The sequence below is a fragment of the Podarcis liolepis genome (genome assembly GCF_965112155.1).
Source record: "Podarcis liolepis genome assembly, chromosome: 10".
Lineage (NCBI taxonomy): Eukaryota > Metazoa > Chordata > Lepidosauria > Squamata > Lacertidae > Podarcis > Podarcis liolepis.
Window position 1 is genome coordinate 53,917,344 of NC_139562.1, and position 27,386 is coordinate 53,944,729.

General features: G+C 43.7%; 2 protein-coding genes across 2 annotated transcripts in view; both read right to left on the minus strand.

The window, feature by feature from the left end:
* TFEC (transcription factor EC) overlaps positions 1-27,386 on the minus strand; it is a 380,439-nt gene that overhangs the window by 216,935 nt on the left and 136,118 nt on the right. The window lies entirely within an intron of this gene.
* On the minus strand, positions 929-27,363 carry LOC310688147 (uncharacterized protein; the record flags this gene model as incomplete). Its single annotated transcript, XM_083464271.1, has 6 exons — positions 929-951; positions 4,492-4,596; positions 6,696-6,771; positions 25,551-25,629; positions 26,633-26,714; positions 27,297-27,363. 6 exons carry the CDS (start codon positions 27,361-27,363, stop codon positions 929-931), a joined length of 432 nt encoding a protein of 143 aa, XP_083320397.1.

Below are 27,386 nucleotides of genomic sequence, written 5' to 3' on the forward strand. Positions count from 1 at the left end.
GTGCCTTTCTATCCTTCAGAAATGACCTGCAAGCAAATGAGCAGTCGCGTTACCTGTATATAGACTTTGTGCTTTGCAGTGTTAATCAAACATTCCATTTGCCCATCTTTCTGCTCATGTGCATGATAATGCAAAGCAGTCCGACCAAAGATAGAAAAGTACATCGGGCAGTCAAGTCTGGGTCTTCGAAAGACTGCTTCAAGATGGAGGCTCTCGGTTTTGTTTGAAAACAGGCAGGCACATTGCTTCATAAGGGACTGTGATGATCCCTGTGTGGGTCACTGCTGATGTTGCAAGATCACTGGTTGAACAGTCAAAAACACTGCAGTGTAAACTAGCAGATACCTGACTCTTTTGTGCTGTCCCCATTGCTTTCAGTTCTGATTTAGTATTATGCTATGAGAAACACTAGAACCAATGACTTTTTATGCCATTCAGGGTGTACAGTAAGATCTTCAAATAAAGCCCTTTCGCCAAGTGGTATTTTTTAAAAAAAATATTTTTTATTGAATGATTTTATGTTACAAAAAAATTACAACCATACTACCACTAAATATAATTAAGAAATAAAAATTGCATACATCAATATTTAGTTTGTTATTTGTTATTTACCCTCTTATTTCCTCCCAAACATTCCATACAAAAACACACATATGTGCAGACACCCACCCACAAAATGATAATAATGAAAGTAAATATTTCCCCCCCTTTTATCTTCCAAAATCTTTTCTTCAACTTTGACTTCCTGTCAAGTCCCTTTGCATATATTTTATCTTACAATCGAATGTACACAAAACAATAAACCTTTCTATATAAATTTTCCAATACATTCTGAAAACATAATAAATCCTTACGTTGTCCACCGCCTTGCCAAGTGGTATTTTTTGGTAAAGTGTTGTGTAGATACAATGGAGAATGCCTCTTCTTGTCAGGCTTCAGGCAAATCCGATCCTACCCACAGTGGGCAGCCAAGAATTAGATAAACAAGAAGAGTTCTTAGCAAGTCTTTTATTCAATATTCACAGAGAGAGGTGTCTAAATGCAGCCTCTTTGGTAATTGTGTTGCTCCGAGTAAAGCCCCATCCCCTTCCTCTTTCCTATTATACGTCATCCCTTCATTGGCTGATCTGTGCTTTCGGCCTCTGAGCTTTCTGTTCTTATACTTTCAGTGCCCACTGGTTCTGGGATGGGGGGGGGGGTCTGGGATGCTTTCTAAAGACACTGAGTCTGTCAGCTGTTTCTCCCCTGGTGCTTCTTCTTCTTCCTGCTCCTCTCCCAATATCTCCCAGCTTCTCCCCTCTGCAGCCTCTGAACTGTGACCTTCTGCAAACCACTGTTCTAAATCTAAACTGTCTCCCTCTTCTCTGGGAAGTGCAGGAGGAGGAGGGAAGCTCTCCAGCATTCTTCCTTAGTTCAGTCCCTGACATACCCATAGAATCAGAGAATTGTAGAGTTGGAAGGGACCTTGAGGTTAATCTAGTCCAATCCCCTGCAATGCAGGAATGCTGCCCACAGCTGTCCCTGGGTGGGCTTGAACCACCAATCTTGTGGTCAACAGCCAGACACACAGACCCATTGCTCCACAAAATATATAAGAAGAAGAGCCCTGATATATCAGGCCAAGAGCCCATCCAGTCCAGCATTCTGTTCTCACAATAGCCAACCAGATCTAATCTAATCCTGCCCTAGAGGTCCTTCCTTCTCCTGACCACCCCCCTTGGTCACTCAAGTCTCCTGTTTCTATCATCTCCCAGCTCGTTCCTTCTGCTGACTGCTCCTCAATGTCCCACCACCAGGTTCCAGGCTCTAAGGCAGCAGTTCTCAACCTGTGGGTCCCCAGATGTTGTTGGACTACAACTCCCATCATTCCTGAGCTCTGGTCTTGCTAGCTAGGGGTGATGGGAGTTGTAGTTCAACAACATCTGGGGACCCACAGGTTGAGAAAGGCTGCTCTAAGGTGTCATCTTTGGATTTGTCCCTGGGGGGCTCTTGGGAGACAGGCCTCCACCAGTCTTCTTCATCCAGCCAGTCTGAGCTCTCCTTGGGTTGTTCTTGAGCTGGTGGCTCCCACCACTTCCCATCCAGCCTGTCCCTGATAACAACCTTTACAATATAAGGAGAAATAATATGGACTTACAGCACCCTTCCCCAACTTGGTGCCCTCCAAATTTTTCTGGATTACAGCTCCATTATCCCTGATCACTGGCCATATTGGCTGGGGATGGTGGGACCTGGAGTCCAACACTATTTAGAGGGGTACCAGGCTAGGGAAACCTGCCTTTTACAGGTTTAGCATAAGGTTGAAAGCTAGATAATGCTCCTGAATCTTTTTGACCACTTGAAAGTGCTATGCAAATGCTAAAAATAAGTGTCAGCCTGTTGAAATCTCTGCTGTACTTTCCTTTGAGGGTCAAGCTGCAATTCTACATTAGTGGCAGAAGGACAGATACTAAAAATCTTGACAGGTGTTCTGATCACATTTCAAAAAAAGTCACACAAAGATGCTCAGAACCTCTTCCAATTTAGGATGATGACAACTTCAGCAGGATTTGACCATAAATTAATCCAGCTATCTGAAACAGGGACTATTCTTTTTGCAGAAAGCCTTGTCACAAGTTAAAATTAAGTCCACTATTCTCTCAGAGCCTCTGGTTTTACAGCCAGGGCGAAAGCAGTGGGTGAATCAGAACAGGAGACAAGGGAAATAACTCTTCTTTCTTCTGTATCAGATTACACTTGCTTAGAACTCTAACTCCTTCTTCATTAACCATTTACATTTATTTTTCACAGATTTCTCACACCATTGCTTAAAAGAACAAGACTATTCCAAATCCTTAGGTGAAGGAAGGTAGTGAAAAACGCAAAGGGGCAAATCTTTTGTTGCAAGAAGCATTTACATTGTTATTCACTAGCTCAATTGGTGAAAAGTTGCACTATTGCCAGATTTAAGTTTCACCTTTATCTCTCATCATTTTTATTTATTTATTTATAGATAGGAGAGAGAGAGAGAGAGAGAGAGAGAGAGAGAGAGAGAGAGAGAGAGAGAGATGATAAACAGATGAAGAGCCCTCACTCAAAAATAGATTTCAGGCAATTTACAATGACAAAAGCATCATAGTATAAAACACACAGATGATATAACAGAATAAAGAGGGATAAAACCATTCAACCAGGCAAAAATATCACAATCTAAAACTTTCATTTCATCCTCCGTCTGTCTGTCTGTCTCTCTCCCCCCCCTCTCACAAACAAACAAACACACCCCACCAGTGGTCTAAAAACCCACCCTGCAGTTGAATTGCCCGTTCAAGATAATAGATGGTATTTGACCCACAATCACCCCATGAGTTCCATGGTGGAGTGGGCATTTGAACCCAGATCTCCCCAGTCCTAATCCAACACATAATAAGAAGAGCCTGCTGGATGAAGCCGGTGGCCTATCTAGTTCAGCATCTTGTTCTCACAGTGACAACCAGATACCTATGAGAAACCTGAGGAACCTCACAGCATTCTGCAGGTTCTGATCAACTGGTATTCAAAAGCATGGCACCTCTGAGACCAGAGTAACACTTTCTTGTTATTGTTTTCATTTTGGAAGGCTGCCCATGGTATCTTTAAGCCCCTGCTGTGCAGTACAGTGGTACCTCGGGTTACATACGCTTTGGGTTACATACGCTTCAGGTTACAGACTCCGCTAACCCAGAAATAGTACCTCGGGTTAAGAACTTTGCTTCAAGATGAGAACAGAAATCGTGCTCCGGCAGTGCGGCGGCAGCAGGAGGCCCCATTAGCTAAAGTGGTGCTTCAGGTTAAGAACTGTTTCAGGTTAAGAACGAACCTCCAGAACGAATTAAGTACTTAACCCAAGGTACCACTGTATTGCTGTTTTGTTTCCCACCATTCTGGACAGAAGGGATATAGGACTGGTGTCTTTGGGGCCCAATATTTATCTCTCTGGGGAGACTTGCGAGGTTGAGGTAAACTGAAGGAGCTCTGACTGGTCATTTCACGAGAGTTCAAACGCTTTAATCTTGCCTGCAATTTTAGATGCATCACCAAAATCACACATCAGAACTAAATGCTGACTCTAAAACTATCATGCTCCCTGCTCATATAACCAGATAAATGCCCGGGTGGCAGAGGTCATGCACCATGTAAATTCATAGGATCCATGACTCACAAAGCAGCTGTGACAGGAGTTTAACGCATAGTGATGAATACGAATAAAAGCAGTGTAAATGAACTGTCACTGCTTAATTTACATTTTACCTACTTCATCCTTTCTAACCATTTCTTTGATTTTTCAGCAGGGGAAGGGGGGGGGAAGGCATGTGGTAGCAGGCATTGTCAAACTGGGGGGGGGGGGTTGAAGTTTTGCTTCCAGAGGCTTTCTGGTAATGGGCTAGAACTCAGAACCACTCCAAAATTGCAGCCAAACCTCAAAGCTTGCCCTATACTCAGAGCTTCCCCTTGCCCCCAGCTGGAACTCACCAGAGCTCAGTTCCAGCACCTCCCAGGTAGGCACCATTGCCATTCTAGGAGAACAAATGAGAAGTTCTGGCACCTCTTTTTCTAGAAAAATAGCACTGCCTATATCTGCAACATAAAAGAAAAGGTTGAAGACATAAGTAGACCACCAGTATATTGATATGCACACAGAAGAATCTTTTCCCCTTGGTTAAAAGTACAGAATATGTGAAGGAACTGACCGTATGCCGTTCACACTGACAGATTTGGATTTTATTTATCTATTTGTTCAGCGGTAGCCAAGATGATGCACTTCAGATGCTTTTGGACTCCAACATCCCATGAACATTGTCTGTGCTGGCTGGGTCTGATGGGAGATGCAGTTCAAGCATCTCCAGTGGTACCTTGGTTTATGAACTTAATCCGTTCCAGATGTCCGTTCTTAAACCAAAGTGTTCTTAAACCAAGGTGTGCTTTCCTATAGCAGCGGGGGACTCCGTTTACACATGGAACACATTCAACAGGAAGCGAAACATGTTCATATTCCAAGGCAAAGTTCACAAACCAAAACACCTACTTCCGGGTTTGCAGCGTTCTTAATCCAAGTTGTTCATAAACTAAGTTGTTCTTAAACCAAGGTATCACTGTACTTTGTTTCTGCCAGTTTACTGCATTTATAACCAGTCTTTCTTCCAAAGAGATCGAGGGAACTCCATAAACTCCTTCCTCTTTATCATTATAACTAGGCTAGGTCAAGAACTGGCTATCTAAAACTAACTAAAAGGCCATCAAGTTTTTTGGGAAGGGGAAGAGGCAGAATGAATAGCTGTAGCTGAGTTACAGTCTCAACTTTTGCACTGTTGACATGATCCTACATTCAATAAATCTGTGCAATAAATTCATGTACGGGGAAGAAGGATTGCATCTGAAAAAGTGTGCATGCACACGAAAGCTTATACCCAGAACAAACTTAGTTGTTCTCTAAGGTGCTACTGGACAATTTTTTAATTTATTTCGAATGTGTCAGACCAACATGGCTACCTACCTGAATCTAGAGTCCTTTCCCAAGTTATCTCCTATGTGTATGTGTGATGCACGTCTGCAATGTGCTTAAAGGCATCTGTGTGGTTTGAGACCCTGTAAAAAGCACAGCCTCTTTGTACATGTGCAAGTCTATGCAGGTGCAGTTTTCTACGCAGAGGGCTATGTATTGGACATGATGCTTTCCTCCACTACACACTCCCCCATAAAGAAAGGTAGAGGTAAAGGACCCCTGGGCGGTTAAGTCCAGTCAAAGGTGACTATGGGGTTGAGGTGCTCATCTCGCTTTCAGGCCAAGGGAGCCAGCGTTTGTCCACAGACAGCTTTCTGGGTCATGCGGCAAGCATGACTAAACTGTTTCAGGCACAACAGAACATGATGACGGAAGCCAGAGTGCACGGAAATGCCATTTGCCTTTCCACCGCAGTGGTACCTATTTATCTACTTGCACTGGTGTGGGAGCTGGGACAGAGCAACAGGAGCTCACTCTGTCATGGGGACTGGAACTGCTGACCTTCTGATCAGCAAGCCCAAGAGGCTCAGTGGTTTAGACCATAGTGCCACCCGCGCGCACACACTCCCCCATCCCATGATCCCAGACCCCTTTCTATGTGCATAGGGTCATGTTATGGTCCCTCTTCTTGTGTGCTCAAGCCGTGGGTCACAGCAAGGCTGAAGGCACAGACCCCTTGCACGCCTTCCCTCACAGAACACTGAACATATCACCACATGCTAGCTGGCTTTCTCTTTTCTCATCTTGCTGCTGCAGCTGCACCAGAAGGGAAAGAGAAGCGCAATAGAAGTGGTAGAGGGAGCAGAAAAGATGAAGAATGTTATGACACAATGCCCAACAGCTTTAGCCACCTGCTGGCCCAAGTGGAAGAAAGACTCAGCCAGCATGGAGTGCCACAAGCCCGCTCACCTTCAAAGTACGGTGGCATTGCGGGCCTGGCAGCTGCTCCCCAAAAACCCCACAGGGGAGACTTGAGGTGGTTCCCTACCTGTGTGGGTGGGCGTAATGCCCCCACTGCCTATCAGGTGTTGAATCCAAGTCTGTCTACAGATTTGTCCAATTGCGGACAGGCTTGGATCACAGGCTGAGCTTGGGGGCGGTACTGACAGAGCTGTAAGGCTTCCCTCAGTTCTGGTCCCAGGCCATTTAAACAACCCGCACCTGGGAGCCTTACCTGGATTTTCCCTCATCACCTCCTCTTCACTGTTCTCTTCACCATGTCCTTGGCTGTTGCTGCTCGACTGCTGCTCCTGCAAGATATGCCACCAATATCAGGATTGCATGATTCTGAATAACCATTTACCGGTACTATGATTGTATCTTTACTGGTGGACGTGAGTAATTCCCTGGTGGGACCTTGGAAAATGGAGTTCGAGGCACCCTGCACTAGAGCATGGTAGTGGACCTTGAGGGTCTCTCGGGTTAGCCATGGGAGGGGGTAGATTTTTTTGAGCAAACCTACACTAGAACATGCAGATAGGGCCTGGAGTCTCTCAGGTGGACCCTGGAAGAATGAAGTTTAAAGGCCCTTGCACGCGAGGGCATGTTGAAAGAATGGTGTGGGGTGTCAGGAATATGCCCTTTTATTGTTGCAAGAAGTATAACAATCCTGCTTTCTCATCTTTCCCCACACTAATTAAGGAAATGTGTTTTCTTTTTTTCACATACACACAAGGCTTCGCCACATACATTTGGCAAAAAGGCAAACCAACAAACCACCCTGGTTTTACAGCTGCAGGGCAGGCAAGACAGAGATCACACATAACAATGTTTCAGACTCCCCTGAATCTTCATCAGCTCCTGAAGTCAATGGAATATACAAGCTTATCATATACTTTCAGAGCGGCTGCCTAAAATGGTTCAGAATCAGATACCACGGAGAGGTCAGTGACCTCTTTTAGAACACCACTTTCATTGAGCCTTGCATTTGAAACATCTTGACATTTTCTCTTGCTGACCTGATTTCAGCGTCTCTGTGAATCATATTGAATGGGCTCATTCAACAAGTCTAAAATGGTAAAACACCCTACCTGCTATCAAAATAGCTGAAATCAACCTGATGGCGCTATTCCCCCCACCCCTCTCTCTCTCTGTTTCTCTCTCTCTCTCTCTGTATGTGTATTCCTCGTATTAATAAATCCATGCTACTATGTGCACTACCAAAGCCTGATTGTATATACTGGTTGCACTGTTACAGTCTGATGTTTTTGGTGTGGCCCAAGTGCACCAGCAGAGCCAATCTAGGACTCCTGCTGCCACCTTGCCCCTACCTCTCTCCGCCTCGGAATGCAGTAGCGACTTAGCCTGAGGGAGGCCAGGTGCAGCCCCACCACCTTCTCGGTAGTGGCACCCACCCTGTGAAATGCTCTCCCATCAGATATCAAGGAAATAAACAACTATCTGACTTTGAGAAGACACCTGAAGTTCATCAGCCATGCTGGATCAGGTAAAAGGCCCATCTAGTCTGAGACTAAGGACGAGAAAGCCGACAGGCAGTGCCAACCCCTGGATTGGTTGCAAGTAGGAAAGCAAACAGGTGGGAGGCTGGATGAGGGCAGACTGAGCTTTGTGGGGCAGCTCCCCATTCACCCTAATGCAGCAGCCTCCACTGTGTGAGAGAAAGATTATGATGGTGATTTTGACCCTGCCCATCTGGCCGGGTTGCCCCAGCCACTCTGGGTGGCTTCCACACATATAAAGGTAAAGGGAACCCTGACCATTAGGTCCAGTCGTGACCGACTCTGGGGTTGCGGCTCTCATCTCGCTTTATTGGCCGAGGAAGCCGGTGTACAGCTTCCGGGTCATGTGGCCAGCATGACTAAGCCGCTTCTGGCGGACCAGAGCAGTGTATGGAAACGCCGTTTACCTTCCCGCTGGAGCGGTACCTATTTATCTACTTGCACTTTGACACGCTTTCAAACTGCTCTAGGTTGGCAGGAGCAGGGACCGAGCAATGGGAGCTCACCCCGTCGTGGGGATTGAAACCACCAACCTTCTGACCAGCAAGTCCTAGGCTCTGTGGTTTAACCCACAGTGCCACCCGTGTCCCTCCACATATATAGAAACATAATAAAATATCAAACATTAGAAACTTCCCAATATGGGCTACCTTCAGGTGTCTTCCAAAAGTTGTGTAGTTCTTTATCTCTTTGACAACTGATGGGAGGGTGTTCCACTGGGCTAGTGTAACTACTGAGAATGCCCTCTGCCCGGTTCCCTATAACATCGCTTCTTGCAATGAGGGAACCACCAGAAGGTCCTCAGATCTTAACCTCAGTGTCTGGGCTGAACCATGGGGGTATACAGGACCAAGGCTGTTTAGGACTTTAAAGGTCAGCATCAACACTTTGAATTGTGCTTGGAAATGTACTGGGAGCCGGTGTAGATCCTTTAGCTAAGGCTAGAGTCCTCCTGCCTGATCATTTTTAGGTTGCATGGGAAGAGAATGGATGTTTTCGGGAGGAAGTGTGCCTTACAACACTGGGCCTGGCACCTTAGTATGAGACGTCTCCTGTTGAGGTAAAAACTACACTGCTTTCAGAATGCCATCCCTGCTGACCTGCCTGGCTGCCCACATCACCAGCTTGCCTCTGAAAATGGCCACCAAGAAAGCCACATGACTACCAATATATCCAATAACCCATACAATCTAAGCCAAGTCCTTCCTTTTAGCAGAAAGCATCCTTCAGTAGCAATTGCAATATCGGGAGCGACGTGCTTACAATTTTCGAAATGTGTCAAAACACCTGTCTACAAAGTTTGCAATATTTTTCAAGCATCCTGGCATGCGTGTATTTAGCATTGGGGAGGAGGAGTGATTGGAACATGGAGTGAGAGCTGACGTATGAAAGCTAAGCACCAGCAGGTTGATCTAGGAGGATAATTTTGCCCTTTTGTTATTTATTACATTTAATACTGTATATTTACGTTGGTGGTGTATACAACTCTTGACAGCTCGAGAGTGTTATGAAAGGCTTAAGTGATGGATTAAAATGAAGGAGGGCTGGGGGAGAGAAACAACTAAAGTTGACTTTGAGACCTCTGAAATGACTGCAAAAGAATCAGCCAGTAAATGACTTGCTTTTATTTTGACTGTTTTAAACAAGACTTGGTGATAATGAATGTCTTTAACTCAACTTGATACAAATAAGTTGGCATTTTGGGAAATATAATTTTTCAAAGAACAGGGAAACTATCCCACAAAAGCGCAGTTGAGTTGAGCATCAATTTGACGGGCACTGTAATTTCCCTATTATAAGCATTGGGTGTCACACACAAATCCTCCATGGAAAACACAGCAAAATAAGGGAGATTGTTGCGTGGAGTCTTGTTACTGTGTCATTCACAGCGACCAGGAGAAGAGCAGGGCAGGTACTGCAATGTCTTTGATTGTATCAAAAGTTGTTTCTGAACACACATCAGGGGAAAAAAATCCACCCCCCAAATCAGTATGAATATATCAAGGCAGAATGTTGAAAAGTGTGTGTGTGTGTGTGTGTGCGTGCGAAGTATTAGTTCATAACTACAATCTTCCCATAGAAAGAGAACATGAAATGCAACTGTTTAAAAAGGGATCAAATCTCTGTAAATAGCCTGCTTTGTGTACATAAATGAGCTACAATTATTTATTTATCTATCATTTATTTACTTCCTTTTTGTATAATGAATGTTCTCTGGCTTTCATGAAACTGCTTCAGGTGAATATAATGAACAAGAATCTCTACATACACCCTAATAGTGGATGGTAGTTAGCACATAAGGCAGGTCACAGATCACAAAACTGACTGTAAATGAGAGCACTGTTGGAGGTTAGTGATAAGGCTAAGTGATCCCGAAGACCAAATGTCATCATGTACTGAATTAATGGTCATGACACCGTGCGATCCACAACCTCCTTATTCCAAACAAGTTCTGTAAAATTCAATGTGCCTGCAGTATTGCAGAGTTTGTGGCCTATTTGCTTGTCTCTGATTCCTTAGAGCCAGTGCAATAACCAGGATCAATAACCATTTTGCTCTCTGTTTACTATAACCACAGATATCTGGAGCAACTTTCTGGTTGTTACACACACATGCACAAACAAACACATGCATACACAGAGAGGTTTCAGACTCAATTCAGAGATGTTGGGAAGGTTGCTTGTCAGTGGAAGGGCAACAGAAGAACTTCTTAATGTGTAAGAAGAACTTCATAATGTGGGAATATAGTGTTGCCATTGTTAGTTTAGCCCTGCTTTACCCAACCTGGCACCCTCCAGATATCAGGATTCAAATTCCCACCAGCCCCAGCCAGATAGTCCAACCATTAGGGATAGTGGGAACTATAGTCCCCAAAAACCTTTACGGCACCCAATTTGAAGAAGGATATTTTGATTCAATGGTAGCTAAGCTCATCCTCAGACAACATCTCCTGGTAGAGCTATGAATATTATTATTAGTATTAGAATTTTGTGTTTCATTTCTATACTACTGGAATGAAGAGGAGGAGGAATGGTGGGGATCACCCCACCTTCTCCTGTAGCTTCCAGAGAGGAAGAAGGCAGTCTCAAATTACAGGAGGGCTTTGAGGAAGATAACAGCTCAGAGACAGGCGAACAGCAGAGCAATGAGGTGTTAGGAGAAGGAGGAGGGGAGGCAGAGCAGCTAGCTGACACATCGCTGGACAGCATAACTGACCCCCCTTCTCCCAATACGTGGCGTTCGTCAAGGGTGCAAGAACAAAGGGCACAAAGACAATTGTCCACAGGTGAACGCCGTAGAGGCAGGCGTTGTTGCTAGAAGGGAAGGGGGAGGAGCTCAGTGCGAGCAACGCCATCATGGAGGAATGACTGGATTTCTTGCCTTTCACCGTGTCGACTGAGTAAAATAATAAGTAAGCACTTTCTTGTTTCCTCCCTGCTTCTTGGTCAGGCATAGGCAAACTCGGCCCTCCAGATGTTTTGAGACTACAATTCCCATCACCCCTGACCACTGGTCCTGTTAGCTAGGGATGATGGGAGTTGTAGTCCCAAAACTCTGGAGGGCCAAGTTTGCCTATGCCTGTTCTTGGTGCCATCGGGGGGTGAGAGAGAATTCCTCAGGCCTGACATTTTAATTTTTAAGAAAAATAATAATCCCAAAGCAGTTTACAACACATTAAAACATCAGATAAAACAATCCAGAAGAAAGCCAACTATAAAGTATACATTCAAAGCAACATAATTAACAGGAAACTAAAATATTATCTTCAAGAGCTCAAAATAAAATATTGCAAAGCAAGTTAACTGCAGAATGCACATTTAACACAGAAAAGTTAACATTTTATTTAAAAAAATAACATTTCAAAAGGAAACATTACTAAAGGAAGTCACATATAAAATGCACATTTAAAACAGCATGATTAACAAAAGAATAAAATATTATCATAAGCATAGAACAGATCTTCTGCTGTTGCTGCCAATCCTGCCAGTGTTGGTTCATGGCAGCTGGCAGCTGTGGAAGATCAGCCTTAATGACCTGGGTCTGTGCTAAGAGGCAGCCAAGATGGCAACAAGAACTGCAGCAATTTCCACTTCCATTTCCATTCATGTGGTTTTCTCTAACATCCCTACTCTGGATAACGCTGCTCTCCATGTTCCTAATGGAGCTGTAGAACAACTGAAGACAGCATTGGCAGAACCGAGGCGAGCGTGGTAACCCTGCTAATCTGAACACGCCTTATTTGTGTGGGATGTAAACACAGGAGCAGTCAATGACAACATTCCTAGAGTGTACATGTTAGAACATGGGGAGGGATGTCTGTCCAGCAAGCAGGTAAACTTCCTGGGGACGGACTTCCTCCGCATGTGACCAGAGGTGGGTGTGGCCTCACCTGTGCAGGTGATGACAAAAGCACAGGGCAGGCAGCCACTCTCTCTCTCTGCCATTTTCCTTTGATGAGGAAACATCTAAGGATGCTCTCTTGGCTCCCAGCCAAGAGAGGAGATAAGGACTATCTTGCTACAAGATAGATTCAAATGTATGTAACCTTTTTAAGCTGTCTGCCTTCTGGGATCATATTGTGAACAGAACGTGAGTGAACTCTTTTATACTTTTATAAAGACTGTGTTGTGTCTTGTATTTTAAGAGGGATCAAAAGGGGGAAATTACCAGAGTAATTATTATAGAGGTTCTAGCGAACCTGTGCAAGTGTTACCGTTGCGAACTTAAAGGGGAATGTCTATAAACTCTGCTGATATTTTGGGAACTTGTTAGCACAAGTTGGATAAGGATATAATCCCACAATATATCCTCTCCTGCACCCCGGAACATTCCCACAATTTGTGAAGGCAACACAAGTTCTGTTATGAACAGAGGTGAGAGGCTCAAACAAAGATGAAGACACACAATTAAGTAAGGACTAACGTGAAAGGAAGTAAGTGACCATCAATATTGGGCAACCCAGCTGACTACCAGGCAGAAATCATTGTCAGACAGGTTGGTTACTAAAATCCCAGGACATCTGCAAAGCATTCAGAGAGTAAGATATTTTGTTATCTAATACTTCATGTTAAACTTTACCGATTGACAGGTTTGAGCCTGAGTCTACAAGTTAGGTAACTCCACATCCTTGATGAATAATGATGCCGGGTCCCTTGTTTGTTTGCTTATTCTGAAATCAGATCGTGCTTATTCTGTGCCCCGTCCCAGTTCTGATAGATAACTAATTGTTGGCAGATGTGGCAAGTATCTGGGGCCAAGATATATTTGTTTGCACAGTTCAGCCATAGCCTGTATCAGGCACTTGCAGCTGTTTTTTATCAAGATCCTGTCCATGCTAGACAGTCCACCTGGCAAAACAAGATTCACTCATGTGACCTTCATCTAAACGCTCTAAATAGGGACGTTCTGCTTAAGTAATACTGAAAATAAAAGCCGAAAACACCTAATTAAATTAACAAATTGCCATGAAATGCTAATTTGTGTTTATATATGCAAAAAGTGCCCTATGGTTCACATACAGTCATGTCCCAGCCTTATTTGTCAACTTTGATTTAAAACCGAAATTGCACAATGAGGCCATTAATTTTCCAAGACAACCTTTATTTGTTCTGTGCAGCGTAATTGGTGAATTGGTTTTAATTATGAAACCTGTAAAATACCCAAAATGCTTTGTTTCTGTCTACTATTCTAAGTCAACTGGGTGACAGCAGCAGCAAACAGCATAAATCTTGGTTTGAAGAGTCACACCTAGAAGATGCCTATTCCCATCATGGAGAGACAATTCCCAAGGTTCTGTGGAAAGAAGGATTGACTGCTAACTGCTCAGTGAACTGTAGCTCCACGAAGGGAACTGGGGGTCTCCTAACAACTTTCTGCATCCTTAACAAACTACATATCCCAGCATTCTTTGGTGGTAGCTGTGACTGCTAAAATGGTATAATACAAATTGAAATGTTGGAACAGTTGGCGCTTCACTTCACTTGTTGAAAAGTGAACAGGATAAAGAACACTTACATAAGATTTCTATCTTGAAAACAAGCACATTAAATGACTGCCATGGGATATATTGCTTCTTTTCTCTCTGTTACATAAGGTAACAGGTTTCTTGTAATATTTTTTTTTTTAAAAAAAATGTATGCATCACATTTAACCCATTATAAATTTACTACTATTATTTATTTTTAATGGAATAGTGGTACTTCTCCCAACTTTCTCCCTGCCATATTTGGGTTAAGTTCGGGTTGGCTCACCTATTAATGAGGTGGCCTTTGGGTGGGATGAAGCGCAGCATTTCTGTCCAGTCTACTATTGTTCCCGTGGTAATAAATCGTATTTTCATAGGCATGGAGAGCAATCGATATACTCAAGCTGCTCTCATTGATCTGAAGAAGACCCTTGGTCTAACAAATCACCAATTATGGCTATTTAAAGCGGATTCAATGGTTTTAGGCAGACCTGCAAGGACACGGTTGCATGGTCAGTTTCCTATGCATCCTAGTTATGCTTTGCATAATGGTGTTAAAGGAGAGGTGAAACAGTTGGCGGAGATGGTATTTATGAACTTCTGTTTCACCCTCAAAGACGCTCTACCAATATGGCTGCTTTCTCTGCCACATGTAGGCATTTATGCTGTGGTCTACACATAGCAAACAGAGGAGCTTCAGAACCATAGTATGTATGCCTGACAACTGCAGCTGTTATTTAATTAAAAATAATCTAATTTATATGTTGCTGTGCTGTGCCTTAATATTTCCTACACTGGTTAATGTGATACTCACAGTAAAACATACGTTTCTAATAGTTTACTTTACTCCAAGATAATATGATTGAATCCTGTGTTGATATTCCTGCTGCCCAAGTATGTGAATTTCAACAGGACATAAAAGGAGAAACCTGCAATATTTTTTTTCCACCCATCTTATATAGCAATATTATTTTTGGTTGGAGTTTGTTCTTGACACTCCCTTGAAGGGTCCTTTAAAGTGCTTTAAACGAACAGGCTCAATGCCATTCTTAATATTGTCTAGATTGTATCATAGTGAGCTATAGCAATATCTCATTTTGCTAACTTTCCATAGATATTAAAAAGGAGGTCCAATCCCACTCATGTTACCTGCTCAACTCTGCTAATCTGTTGTTTGGTGCATTGGTTCTAAATGGAAAAACAATGCTATTGAACTGGTGCAGCACTAGGTTTGCTGCTAAAGAGCTGGCTAACTAAAAAAGAAAGAAAGAAAGAAAGAAAGAAAGAAAGAAAGAAAGAAAGAAAGAAAGAAAGAAAAACCCAATACTCATCAATCCCACCTACAGACTAAATTATCTCTGCTCTATATCATGTTGAATTCTAGAGGTACCCCTAACACTTAGGAGCAGTTTGGGAGGAATGACAGAGCTGTTCGACAGTGGAATTTGCTGCCAAGGAGTGTGGTGGAGTCTCCTTCTTTGGAGGTCTTTAAGCAGAGGCTTGACAACCATATGTCAGGAGTGCTCTGATGGTGTTTCCTGCTTGGCAGGGGGTTGGACTCAATGGCCCTTGTGGTCTCTTCCAACTCTATGATTCTATGACAGGGGTAATCAGTGAAAACTGAATGCCCCAACTTGCATGAGCTTAAGTTCTTTTCAGATAGAACTTAAGTTCTCATTGAGAAAGGCAAAGCCACCGCAGGATGCAACAATTCTCCATATCAGATCCCCCTGATGGTCTTGGTCTGACCCCATGTTGCTGCTTTTCTTGAACTTCTGCTTGTATGCTTCCGCTTAACTGACAAAATATAGGAAGCTTCAGCAGTGGAGACAGCCCAATAAATAGTATTCCACCTCCTTTCTGAGCATCTACATCTAACCACAAGCATATGCTATTTATGGAGAGCAAGAATAGGGAGAGAATAGGTTTGTGGGACCTAATTTGATTTATGCTAGAACACTTAAGTTCTAATAACTTGAAGCCAGGTGCAAACAACTGGCTGGAGGTGGAGCCAGATACAAACAAGTGTCTCAGCTTGCAGAGTCCATTATCTATTGCGCCCGATGATCCATACACTGGGATGACCTGCTTGAACAATACATGTGACTTACTACAAATCTGGGATTCTCATTTGGAATGGGGGTAAGAACTTAAGAGCCTCCCTGGATCATGACAAAGGTCTTTCTAGCCCAGCATCCTGTTCCCACCATAGCCAGCAACATGCCCAAAGAAATGCTGCAAGCAGGACCTGACAGCACTCTCCCAATATATGCCAGAGGCATATATTGGGGTAGTTTGTCCACCTTTGGTCCCCACCCTGCCTTCACCAGTGGCTCCTGGAAGCTGTCAGCATGCGATGGCAGCCACACCCCAAGAATGGCTTTGACTGGCTTGCTAAACCAGGTGAGGGTAGCTGATGGGTCTCAAACCCTCAATGAGTTAGGGACTTCCCCTGCGTGTGAAGACAGGCTCCAGCAGATTGGGCCGACGAAACCAACAGTGGGTCCAATAGTCAAGAAGGCAGTTTCTCCACATGCTGTAAAGGGAAGCCAGGGACAGATGAGGCTCATTGGCCTGGGAATGTAGCCCATCTTGGAGAAGGAAAACTCAGATCCTAAACCTCTGCTGCCTTGTGGGATATCCTCAGGAAAAGAAAATGATAAGGCATGGGTAGGCAAACTAAGGGCCGGGGGCTGGATCCGGCCCAATTGCCTTCTAAATCCGGCCCGCGGACGGTCCGGGAATCAGTGTGTTTTTACTGGAGTAGAATGTGTCCTTTTATATAAAATGCATCTCTGGGTTATTTGTGGGGCACAGGAATTCGTTCATCCCCCCCAATATAGTCCAGCCCCCCACAAGGTCTGAGGGAAAGTGGACCGGCCCCCTGCTGAAAAGGTTTGCTGACCCCTGTGCTAAGGAGTAAACCTTGCACAAATCCAGAGTGGAATCCTTAAGATAGTTGGATGCAGGGGGGGTATGAAGGGGGGTGCAGGCTGCCCCGGGTGTCACCCTGACGGGGTGTGTGTGACAAAATGGTGGGCGGCACTCGTCACCGCGGGGCCTGCAGTGCGCACGAGCCATGCGCCTCGGTGCCCGCAGGCTCCACGCAGTCCGCCCACTGCCTCCCCCAGCCTTGTCCCTATAGGCGCCACGTCTCGTCCCTATGGGCACTCCGCCCCAGGTGCTCGAGAGGCTTCCTCCATCGCTGATTGGATGGTGCCTTGTATGCCTTCTTCCAGCAACTCCTGCAGCCAAGCTGTTTCAAAATGTATTGGTCTGCTTTCCTTTGGACCATATCAGTGAGGCCCAAAGGGAGGTCTTGTTGTCTGGGCAGCCCAGGAGCTCCATACACATTCCCCAGGCTTGCACCCCAGGGAGTTAACTTTGGTGCTGCTAATGCAGTGGTTGGAATTCATCCTCAGAGGCACACTCCATTGTCTTTCAAGACGGACAGATTCAAAACAACAACAACAACACAACCTGTCTCTGACAGTGGAGACAGAACATGGCCATTCATAGCCTGGTCCACCATTAATTTGTCTAACCCTCTTTGAAAGCTTCCCAAGTTGGTGGTCATCTTACATCTTGTGGGACAAATTCCAAAGTTTAGCTATGTGCTATTTGAAGAAATACATCCTTTTGTCTGTCCCAAATCTTCCAATATTCCGTTTCTTTGGATGACCATGAATTCAGGTATTAGGAGAGAGAGAGAGAGAGAGAGAGAGAGAGAGAGAGAGAGAGAGAGAGAGATCTGTCCAATTTTCCCCATGCCATGTATAATATTATACATCTCTGTCACCTCCCTTTCCTCATTTGCTTTTTCCTCAAACAAAAAAGAGTTAGCTGTCTTGCTATTACTAGCATTAAACAATTGCTTTCCTACTGTTCAACTGCTCCTCTCTTGTAAATCATCCAAAAGCCCCAATCTACTTTTTACCCCCTCTTTAGAGTACATCCAGTCTCAGTAAGAAATGTCAGTGTGTCAAGATAAAACTAATGCATCAAGATAAAAACCAAGGGGTGTGTTTTCCAGGCTTTCTGCCCTTTGTCAGCAATGTTGGGTCAACGCAAAGGAATGTTAGCTATTCATTTATTATTGGTAAAATTCATTTTAAGTTGCAATCCTTTACCCGCTGACGTGCGAGTGAACCCTGTGGGACTTACTTCCGAGTAGGCAAGAAGAGGACTGCTGTGTTAAGAAGTTATCTGTAAAATAATAGTTGGGTGTGGGACAGAGGAGGAGACACTGGGCACAGGCTGCAAGAACACAAGAAATGGAAGAAAGAAATTTAGTGCAGGAAGTATGTAAAGATAGGAATTAAGAACTGCAACGTTGAAGTCTGCCCATGTGTAAAGAAAGTTAATTATAACAGACATGAAGAATTAGGCTCATCAACATCTGGTTGTTCAACTACCAGATTTGGCTTCAGGAATGGGAAATGAATTGGTGAGACCTTATGTCAGCGCCTTGTGGGATTCAGCTCATCATACGCAATGCAAAAACCTAAAAATATGAGTACATATGGATTTGATTGAGCCTGCACCCTGTGAAATGAGATAACTTTGTCCTAAGAAAACACATGGCTCGTTTTTATCAAGGGCTCATGTTATCCACCCTCATCCAAAACTGTACCATTTACCTTAGCAAAATATTTATTCTGAACAAGATAAATGCACTTGCAGATGTATTCTGAGCTCATGAGTCAACTTTGCTGGGCGTATCTGCACAACAGCCTTAAACTGATGTGTGAGTGATTCCCTCTCCCCCTGGACCTCTGGGAATTCTGGGGGTGGTGGTGGTTCGGAGATAATAGGCGAGTTGGGGTTCTCTAAATATTATTTACAGAGGCACATGGGTGGCGCTGTGGTCTAAACCACTGAGCCTCTTGGGCTTGCCAATCGGAAGGTCGGTGGTTTGAATACCCACGATGGGGTGAGCTCCCGTTGTTCTGTCCCAGCTCCTGCCAACCTAGCAGTTTGAAAGCATGCCAGTGCAAATAAATAAATAGGTACCGCTGTGGTGGGAAGGTGGTGGTATTTCTGTGCACTCTGGCACTCATCACGGTGTTCTGTTGCCTCAGAAGCGGTTTAGTCATGCTGGTCACATGAACCAGAAAGCTGTCTGTGGACAAACGCCGGCCCCCTCAGCCTGAAAAGCGAGGTGACCGCCACACCCCATGGTCGCCTTTGACTGGACTTAACGGTCCAGGGGTCCTTTACCTTCCCCTTTTTACCTTTAAATATTGTTTATCTATTATTGTGCTTTTATGCCACCTTTCCCCAAAAGAACTTCAGTGGTGTACTTCAGTGCTACTCAAAGTAGCGGTCCATAGACAGGTGCCAGTTCAGTATTCATATGTTCCTGGTCTGTGGCAACTCCATCACAGCTCAGGTTGGGTTAGGATGCTTCAGGAACCAAATATGGCCCCAGTTCCTGGCACATGAGGCACAGGGGAATTGCCAGTCGACCACCTCAGACAGTTCTGAGAAACACTCATGTGCATTGTTCTTCCTCGCCTCATTTAATTTCCACAACAGCCTGTCAAGTAAATCAGACTGAGAGGCAGTGGCTGGCTCAAGATTACTCAGTGAGTGGGGATTTAAACCCTGGTCTCCCATATCGTATTTGGACACTCTAACCATTACACCACACTGGTTCTCTCAGGCAACTGGAGTTCCATTTCAATCCTAAACAGTTCCAACTGTAACTCAGGCTGCAGACACAAATGTTGCTTCAACAAAAGATAACTCTAGTCTGAGGTTTAAATTAAGGCTGCAGTGCAATTTGAGTGACTAGCTCCACCCCTCACTGCAAGAAGCCTCTTGTAGTTAAAGGGCCCTTATTTGATTTAGCAGCTTTTGGTTCCAACAGCATTGAGGGTGTGGGGCTATGACTCTGTTTTGGTTTCTGTATTTCAGTGCTTAGAGTCTGAGGATGATGATAAGAACAATGTCCTCAGGTTAAGGAGGTGGTGAGAAGATGGCTTCTTCATGTGCTGGTCTTCTCCTACTCCATCTCCTCTTTGGAATACGTGGTCTCTTTCCCCAAATGTGAGGATGTGATCCAGGGCCATGAAAGAAAATTGATCATGCTGGGGAAGTCTCCTGAATGCTGGCTTGCCCAGCCACCAGTATCAATCTTCCCTTGCTGAGTATAGCTGCAGAACTTGTAAACTACATGTACATGTAAACTATACTCTCAGTTTAAGCATGGCCATGTAAACTATACTCTCAGTTTAAGCATGGCCATGTCAAGACCCAACAGACTTGACCACGACACCATATGAACTGAATATGTGGTCTAGAACAGGCTTCCTCAACCTCAACCCTCTAGATGTTTTTGGCCTACAACTCCCATGATCCCTAGCTAGCAGGACCAGTGGTCAGGGATGATGGGAATTGTAGTCTCAAAACATCTGGAGGGCCATGGTTGAGGAAGCCTGGTCTAGAAGTTGTATCTAACCTGAGTCACCAGTTGTGCTGTTGGACTATAACTCCCATTTACCCCAAGCAGCTTAGCCAGGGCTTTTTTTCCCAATTGGAACTTAGGTGAGTGCCATTGCCATTCTAAGAGAACAAGGTTCATGGTAGGTTACACCACCTCTTTTCTAGAAAAAACAGCATTGAGCTGTTGGCTGACAATTGTGAGATATGATGGGGACTCAACCTGGCCTACAACATCCTCAGAATTCTCTGTCGTGCAACGATATTTCATGCCAATTACGTTGGGTGGGTTGATGTGGACAGCGTTGCTTGGAGGTATACAATTTGAGAACCGTTGCCTTAAGGTTGGTGGTGGTTCAAGGCTTAAACAATCATAACAAGTGATGAAGCTGGCTTGTGAGGATCATTGCTCAATTGCTGCCTTTCTCAACCGGGTGCCAACTTCCATGAGACCCAGCCAATGCCGATGACAACCAAACAGAGAACAGCTGCTGTCACGGCAGTTTAAGTAAGAGATAAGCTCCCCTCATTTTTTTATTTTTTATTTTTGCCATTACATATTGATGGTGGAAGTGACACAGAAGTGAAAACTTAGACAATTAAGAAACTTGCTCATCGAAGTAACATCTTGGCTTCAGATAGTAAAATAAAAAGATACACATCGAGATCACTGACGTTTGACTGCATTGCAGTCTGCTTAGGTAGACGATCTAATCTCTGTGTTTTGTTGACCTCGTGATCTTTCACCCCAGCAGAATGTCTGTGCTCCATTTTGCAAATGTAAACATTATTAGTGCACATATGAAGACCACCTCAGCTGTACAATAGAAGATAAATAAATCCAGGAGATCTTATCAAGCTCCAGACCGAATGAGTTGCATATGGTGCGATCAACCAAATTGTGACGAAAGGAAAAGCAAATTCTTGTGGTGGAGGAAAGTGGAGAAAACAAAGAGAGGGGTGGATCATGCCAGAGTAGGTTGAGAGATGGTTCTTCCAATTTAGTTTTAGTGAAATGTGAAGTACAATAAATTTTCAGGTGTTAAAATCTCTTCAACTTCTCTGTATATAAAACGAATGCCCATTTGTTGTAACGTGATTCTTTTCTTTTTTTTGTATCAACCCTTCAATTTCCAATATTCAGCCTATGTCATTACTTATGAAGCCAATATGGACCAGATCATACAAGCACAAGTGGGGTGCATCAGTAGGCTTTGGGGGAACCCTGAGGTTTGGAGGTGTGCAAAAAACAGATTTAGGAGAAAGCCCTAAGCCCTCCCCCTAAAAAACCCTAGCCTAATGAGGTCTGAAAGTGCTCATGGAATGTTCACTGCCTATTGGGACCGGGCACCATCTTAGATTTCCCACAACACAATGCCTGATGTCTGGCTCCTGCACCTGAGAAGTTTGTTAGTGCAGGTTGAATTGCTACAGACTACCAGGAAGCCCTGTTTATGTCTATGGAAGGCCCATTTGCCCTATCTTCCAGGCAGCAGTCCTGACACTCAGAGGTCATCAAGGACAACTGAGTCAAGGTTTCGGAGCCCATGGTCGAGGGTAATTGTTTGTGGTTCATCCACAGATTGGTAACAACATGGAGGGGAATGAGGACACAAAACCTCTTCCTTCCATTGAAACGGGGTGGGAAAACTAGTCATTTCCAGTTGTCATTGGGCCCTGATGGCATGGCCAATGGTCAGCGATGGTGGGAGTTGTAGCCATGAACATATGGGCGCCACAGGTTCCCCACCCCTGCATTTGAAGAATATTCCTTCCACCAGAGGAAAGGGCTCTTTAGATCCAATGTTTGTGCAAATGTATTTCCGCACTATGACTTCTGGATTTTTAACATGTCCTTGAGAAGCACTTGAACACTACAGCTTGCTGCATGGATCTCCTTCGTTGTGCTTCTAACTGTTTTCCAAATCCTGAAACCAATAGCAGGTAGACCAGAGGAAGGAAAACTGTGGCCTTCCACTGTGGCCTTCTACCCTTCCTATCACCCCCTGATCACTGCCCATGCTGTCTGGGGTAATTAGAGTTGGAGTCCATCAACATCCCAAGGGCCATAAGTCTCCAAAGGGAGATTTAGGGGAGTGCAAATGGTTTCAGTCACACTGGGTGCAGAGCCTTAGGGGAGCCACAGGGGATGCCACCATTATGATGTAGAATGGAAGGCAAGTGGTTGGTGAGTGCCCACTTTTAGCATCACACAAGGCGCTGCTGAAATTTGAGACCCCAATATCTGCCACTGCTAGTGCCCCATCCCTGTCAGAGTTAAAAATCTGTACAGGAACAGGAAAAGAAAGAAAAATGCTATTCATTCTTCTCCACGTTGTGGAATAGACAATTATAGTGTAACTTCAAAAGGATGCCAGCTAGGGAAGTGAATTCCAAAATTTTCATGTAGTCATATGTCATTAGATTTACTGCCAAATCTTCAACGTGAAGGATTCTTGTTCTCTTTCTTTCTTTCTTTCTTTCTTTCTTTTCAACCCAACTTCCTTTTCTATAAAAAAACCCCAAAACACCCAAAAAACAACAGTCATTCAAAAAGTCTCAGTGAAAGCCTGAGCCAGGTTATGTGATGATGATTACATCCTGCATGTTCAGGATGGTATATTTGGGAACTCGGCCAGTTATGCCCACACTGTTAATTGAAAACTATTTCAAGAAGGAAACTACTCTCTTGTTTGGAAATGAGAGAGAGGGAATGTTTTCAGAAGTCATGTCTTAAATAAACTACTTACAAGAAAATGACTGTACCATTCCACGAGTTTTTAGCGATAGGAGGGGTATGTTTAAGACACACTGACATAAAAAATAAATCAGCTTTGACTTCAGTTATTAAGTGCTAAAAGTAGCATTCACTGATAGGGGGGGGGAGAAGAAGGCTGGGTTTTCTGCTTTTAAATGATAAATATGTATGAAAAAGAAGTGTCACCATGGAAACCAAAGTCTTGCCAGAGTTTTTCAGGCAGGCAAGTGTTATAATGGAAACTTGCAACCATTGTAAAAACAAATAGCTGGAGACTAAAAGGGGAGCTGGCATTTTACTTTTGCCCTATTTCGTAGTTGCAAGCTCTCTTCATCGCTCTCATCTTCCAGTCAAAAGTGAAGAGTTTTAATTTTTAAAGGTTTTTTTTTAAAAAAGAAGGTTTTCTGTTCTTTTCTTCGGAGCAAAGATTCTACCTGTAATCCTGTAACTGCTTCTGTGGAAGTAAGCACCAATTGCATTCAGTGGTGCTTATTTCTGACTATACCTTTATAAGATTACACTGCTAAAAGTTTTTAAAGCGTCTTTAGCAAAAAAATCTGCCCCCCTCTGTGCTACGCCATTGGACAGAAGAGCTATGTATCTGCTCCTTGACCACAAGAAGATATTTGAACTAGGCCATAGTTTCTTCTCTTTCCAAGAAATAGCAGCAGCAGGAGGACAAAGAAAAGAAAGATGTATGAGTCACTTGTGAATGTGGAAAACTAAGGGTTAGGCATTGCTTTGCTGTTAAACTGTTTGCCCTTTTTACTTTTCCTCCTCTGAAAACCTCCAGAAGCACAGATGTAACTTGTAAATAATTTTGGCTTCGTAAGCCCTTCTGCTTGCCAACAGTTTACATATTGTTTTGATTAGAGAGCCAAACATGGTACCAAATATGCAGACGCATTTCAGTTCCTGATGACAGCTTGCAGATGACTTGCAGGGTTGGCTGCTAAAGGCAATTGTTCTCGTTCAATATTCCTATGTATTTATGCCAAGATTTCTCTGTAAACAAAGCAATTGAGCTTATGTTATCATATCGCTACCGGGAAAGCCATTTGAGAAGCTCGGCGGGAACATAAACCTAGATGACTTTGGAAACCACGTAAATAGGCCAATATCATAAAACCAACGGTCATGAGATAAAATCTAGTAGAAACCAGGGGTCTTTCCAAACTGGCATTTGGGCTGCTTTTGACTGCTTAAGTCTCTGGTCCGAGATATTATATTTAAAGAAATGTGGTGAGATTGAAACTTGAAACCGGGGCAACTGTGGATGAGGAGTGGAGCAAGAGAAAACTCGCTTGAATGGCACCTTCAGTTTTCCAGCTGCTCTCATATTTTCAAAGCCTTGTTCTTGGAACAGTTTCCCAGTTTCAAATTATTATTTATTAAAATCATTTTTATTATGGGATTTTACACCCCGTTTGTACATGGAGATATATTTGTTTCAGTACAATTGGCTTTCTTGTTTGGCTGTTATCGACTGCCAGCCATTGTGCAAAGGGGTGCTTATTACAGAGTGCATCGCCTTGGAGGACAAATCTGTGTTTCCAGTACTTTTCTGCCACAATGATAGCAGCCCATCCAGAGGCTAAATAACTGTGCCGGCTGCCAGCACTTTCACAGCTCCCCCCCCCCTTTTCTTTTTGCAGCGTTGTTCTGTTCAACGAGGCTCTCGTGATGCAAATATTGTTCCTAAATATCTGCTGGCACATGTCACAAGACAATATTTCAATGTTAATAGGGAGCGGGGACGGGGGGAAGCAGTAGCGCCTGGAGACTCCTGTTGGTGCCCCTCCTTCCCCCTCTCCATTCTGCGCTCGCATCTGAGCCATCTTACTCATTTCAGTGTAATTGCTGCAACCCTAAACATCCGTATTGCACAGCAGCTCCCGCCGAACTCAGAGGGACGACCTACTTAGAACTGATATGGATTCCACCAGAACGCAGAAAAAGTAAAGGATGTGCCAACCGCTTCTTTATGTGGCAATAGAGTTTTAGAGGTCTTCTCTAGCATCCTAGAATGCTAGCCTCTCCTGAAATGGACATGCAAAAAGAAAAGAAAAGAAAAACTCAGAAGGGCCATAGCTCACTGGCAGAACACATGCCCCAGATTCATTCTCTCGCATCTCCAGCTAGGGCTGGAGATCCAGTGGCAAGTCAGTGTGCACCATCCTGAGCAAGGTGGACCAATGGGGTGCTAGGGCCTAGCAGTACATAGATCAGCCCAATGCTTCTGTCTTAAAAGCAGCTATGGATAGGCTTTGCCTGGAAAACCATCACATGCATATTTTTCAATATAAATAAATAAATGACAACTGTCATTCAGGCAGCCGACTTCACGAATCTTTCAACGGGTTTTTCTCCCCACAACAATATTCAAAACATCACATTCCTTACCTCAGCTGACAATATGAACGTTCCGTTTGTTAACATGTGGGTTTCTAGTCCTTGTGGCTGTGAAGATGTGCTTGAAAAACTGACGGAAATCACAGAAGCCAGAGAGGATGGCTGAATCAAAGTTTGAGGGTTTCAATCCCTTGCCACTTCCCCTATGACTAGGAAAATCAGAACAAAGTAGGCTGGATGCAAACACTACAGAACGATTGTGCAATACAAGAGAAAGTGCTCAGTTCTGCCCAACTTTTATAATGTAAATAGGTCACACCATAAACTTTTATTTTATTTTACCTGCAACAGAATTTGGGCATAACAGCTGAGCACTGCAGATCTGTGGCATAATTAAAGTAATAATTTATTTTTGAAATGCATAGGTTGAGTGGGCATTTTTGAGGCACAAAACCTAGCACACAAGCAGGCAACATCAACACCTCCGGGCCCTTCTCGTGGTTTTAGTTGCTGCTGTATATTCTTTTGCTCAGGAAAGAGCCACTTGAGGAAGCCTTATAGGACTACTTGGAGTCAAATTTAAATGAAACCCTTCAATATACTCTTTCCATTTCCTGTTCCCCCCCAAAAAGGGGGAGAAGTAAAAGGAAATTCTAATAATACACTAAACCTTTTCTTCCAAAAGAAGTCAGAAAGGGCTCACTCTTGCAATTATGGGATCTAAGTCTATGTTGGATCCTTGGTGTCTTCTGAGGAGCGTCACACTTCCTTACCTCCCAACAGCAAGGTATTTTTACTGTATTGTTTTTGTCTGGTCAAAACGTTCGCTCTTTGGAAAGCCAGGGTGAAAGCTCAAACTTCTGTGTCGAAGTCTACCCATTGTGTATTAAAATATCCAAGATGATTCATTCAGTCAACCCAACATCTACTCATCAGCAGGAGAACGGGCTAAGAAGGCATTATATCTTTCTCTAGCATAACAGCTAAGGTGAGGAATTCCAATCTAAAAGCTAAAATTGTTCCTTTGAGTAAAATAATTAAAGGAGCGTGGCCAAAAGAAAGCTGTTACGAGAGAGACCTCTAGTGGCAAAAGTTGTGTGTGACTAAAAGGGTGAAATTTCCCCCCCCCTCACTGTTGATCCTCCACTTGTACAGTTGAAACTTTTGTTATTAGAGGATGAGTGTGATGTTCTCCTTGCCTTTTCAATGCGGACACTAAAGGAATGCAGGTATTAAACTTTGTAAATAGCCAAATCAATGATCAATGCTATAGTAAAAAATATTTCATTGCATTATTCCAATCCTACATTTATCAAGTATTCAGTAAGCTATGATTAAGTAGAAGAAGAGGGCATGTTGCAAGGAGTCTCTAAAAGAAAAAAAAAATGCATTCTGCCAAACTTACATAATTCTGAAAATTCAGCATTATACTTAAAGGCCAGAGATATGCAGTATTCCAATGTACCAAAGTATACAGAGTTAATTCAGTTTGGCCTTGGCAAGCTTACAGGATGTATGGCAAGGTATTATGATTATGATTATGATTATGATTAGTACCCCACCCATCTAACTGGGTTGCTCCAGCCACTCTGGGAGGCTTCCAACAAATATAAAAGCATAATAAAACATCAAACATTAAAAACTTCCCAATACAGGGCTGCCTTCAGTTGTCTTCTTAGAGTTACACAGTTCATCTCCTTTATATCTGATGGTAGGGTGTTCCACAGGGTGGGTGCCACTACCAAGAAGGTCCCTCTGCCTGACAGATTAATCCTCCAACACCTCTCTGTTGCTTACCCACACCATTAACAGAATGTCCATACATCAATTGCATGTAGAAGTTGGCAGCTTCAAGCCCCGTCATCTTGAGGTAGGGCAGAGACTAGC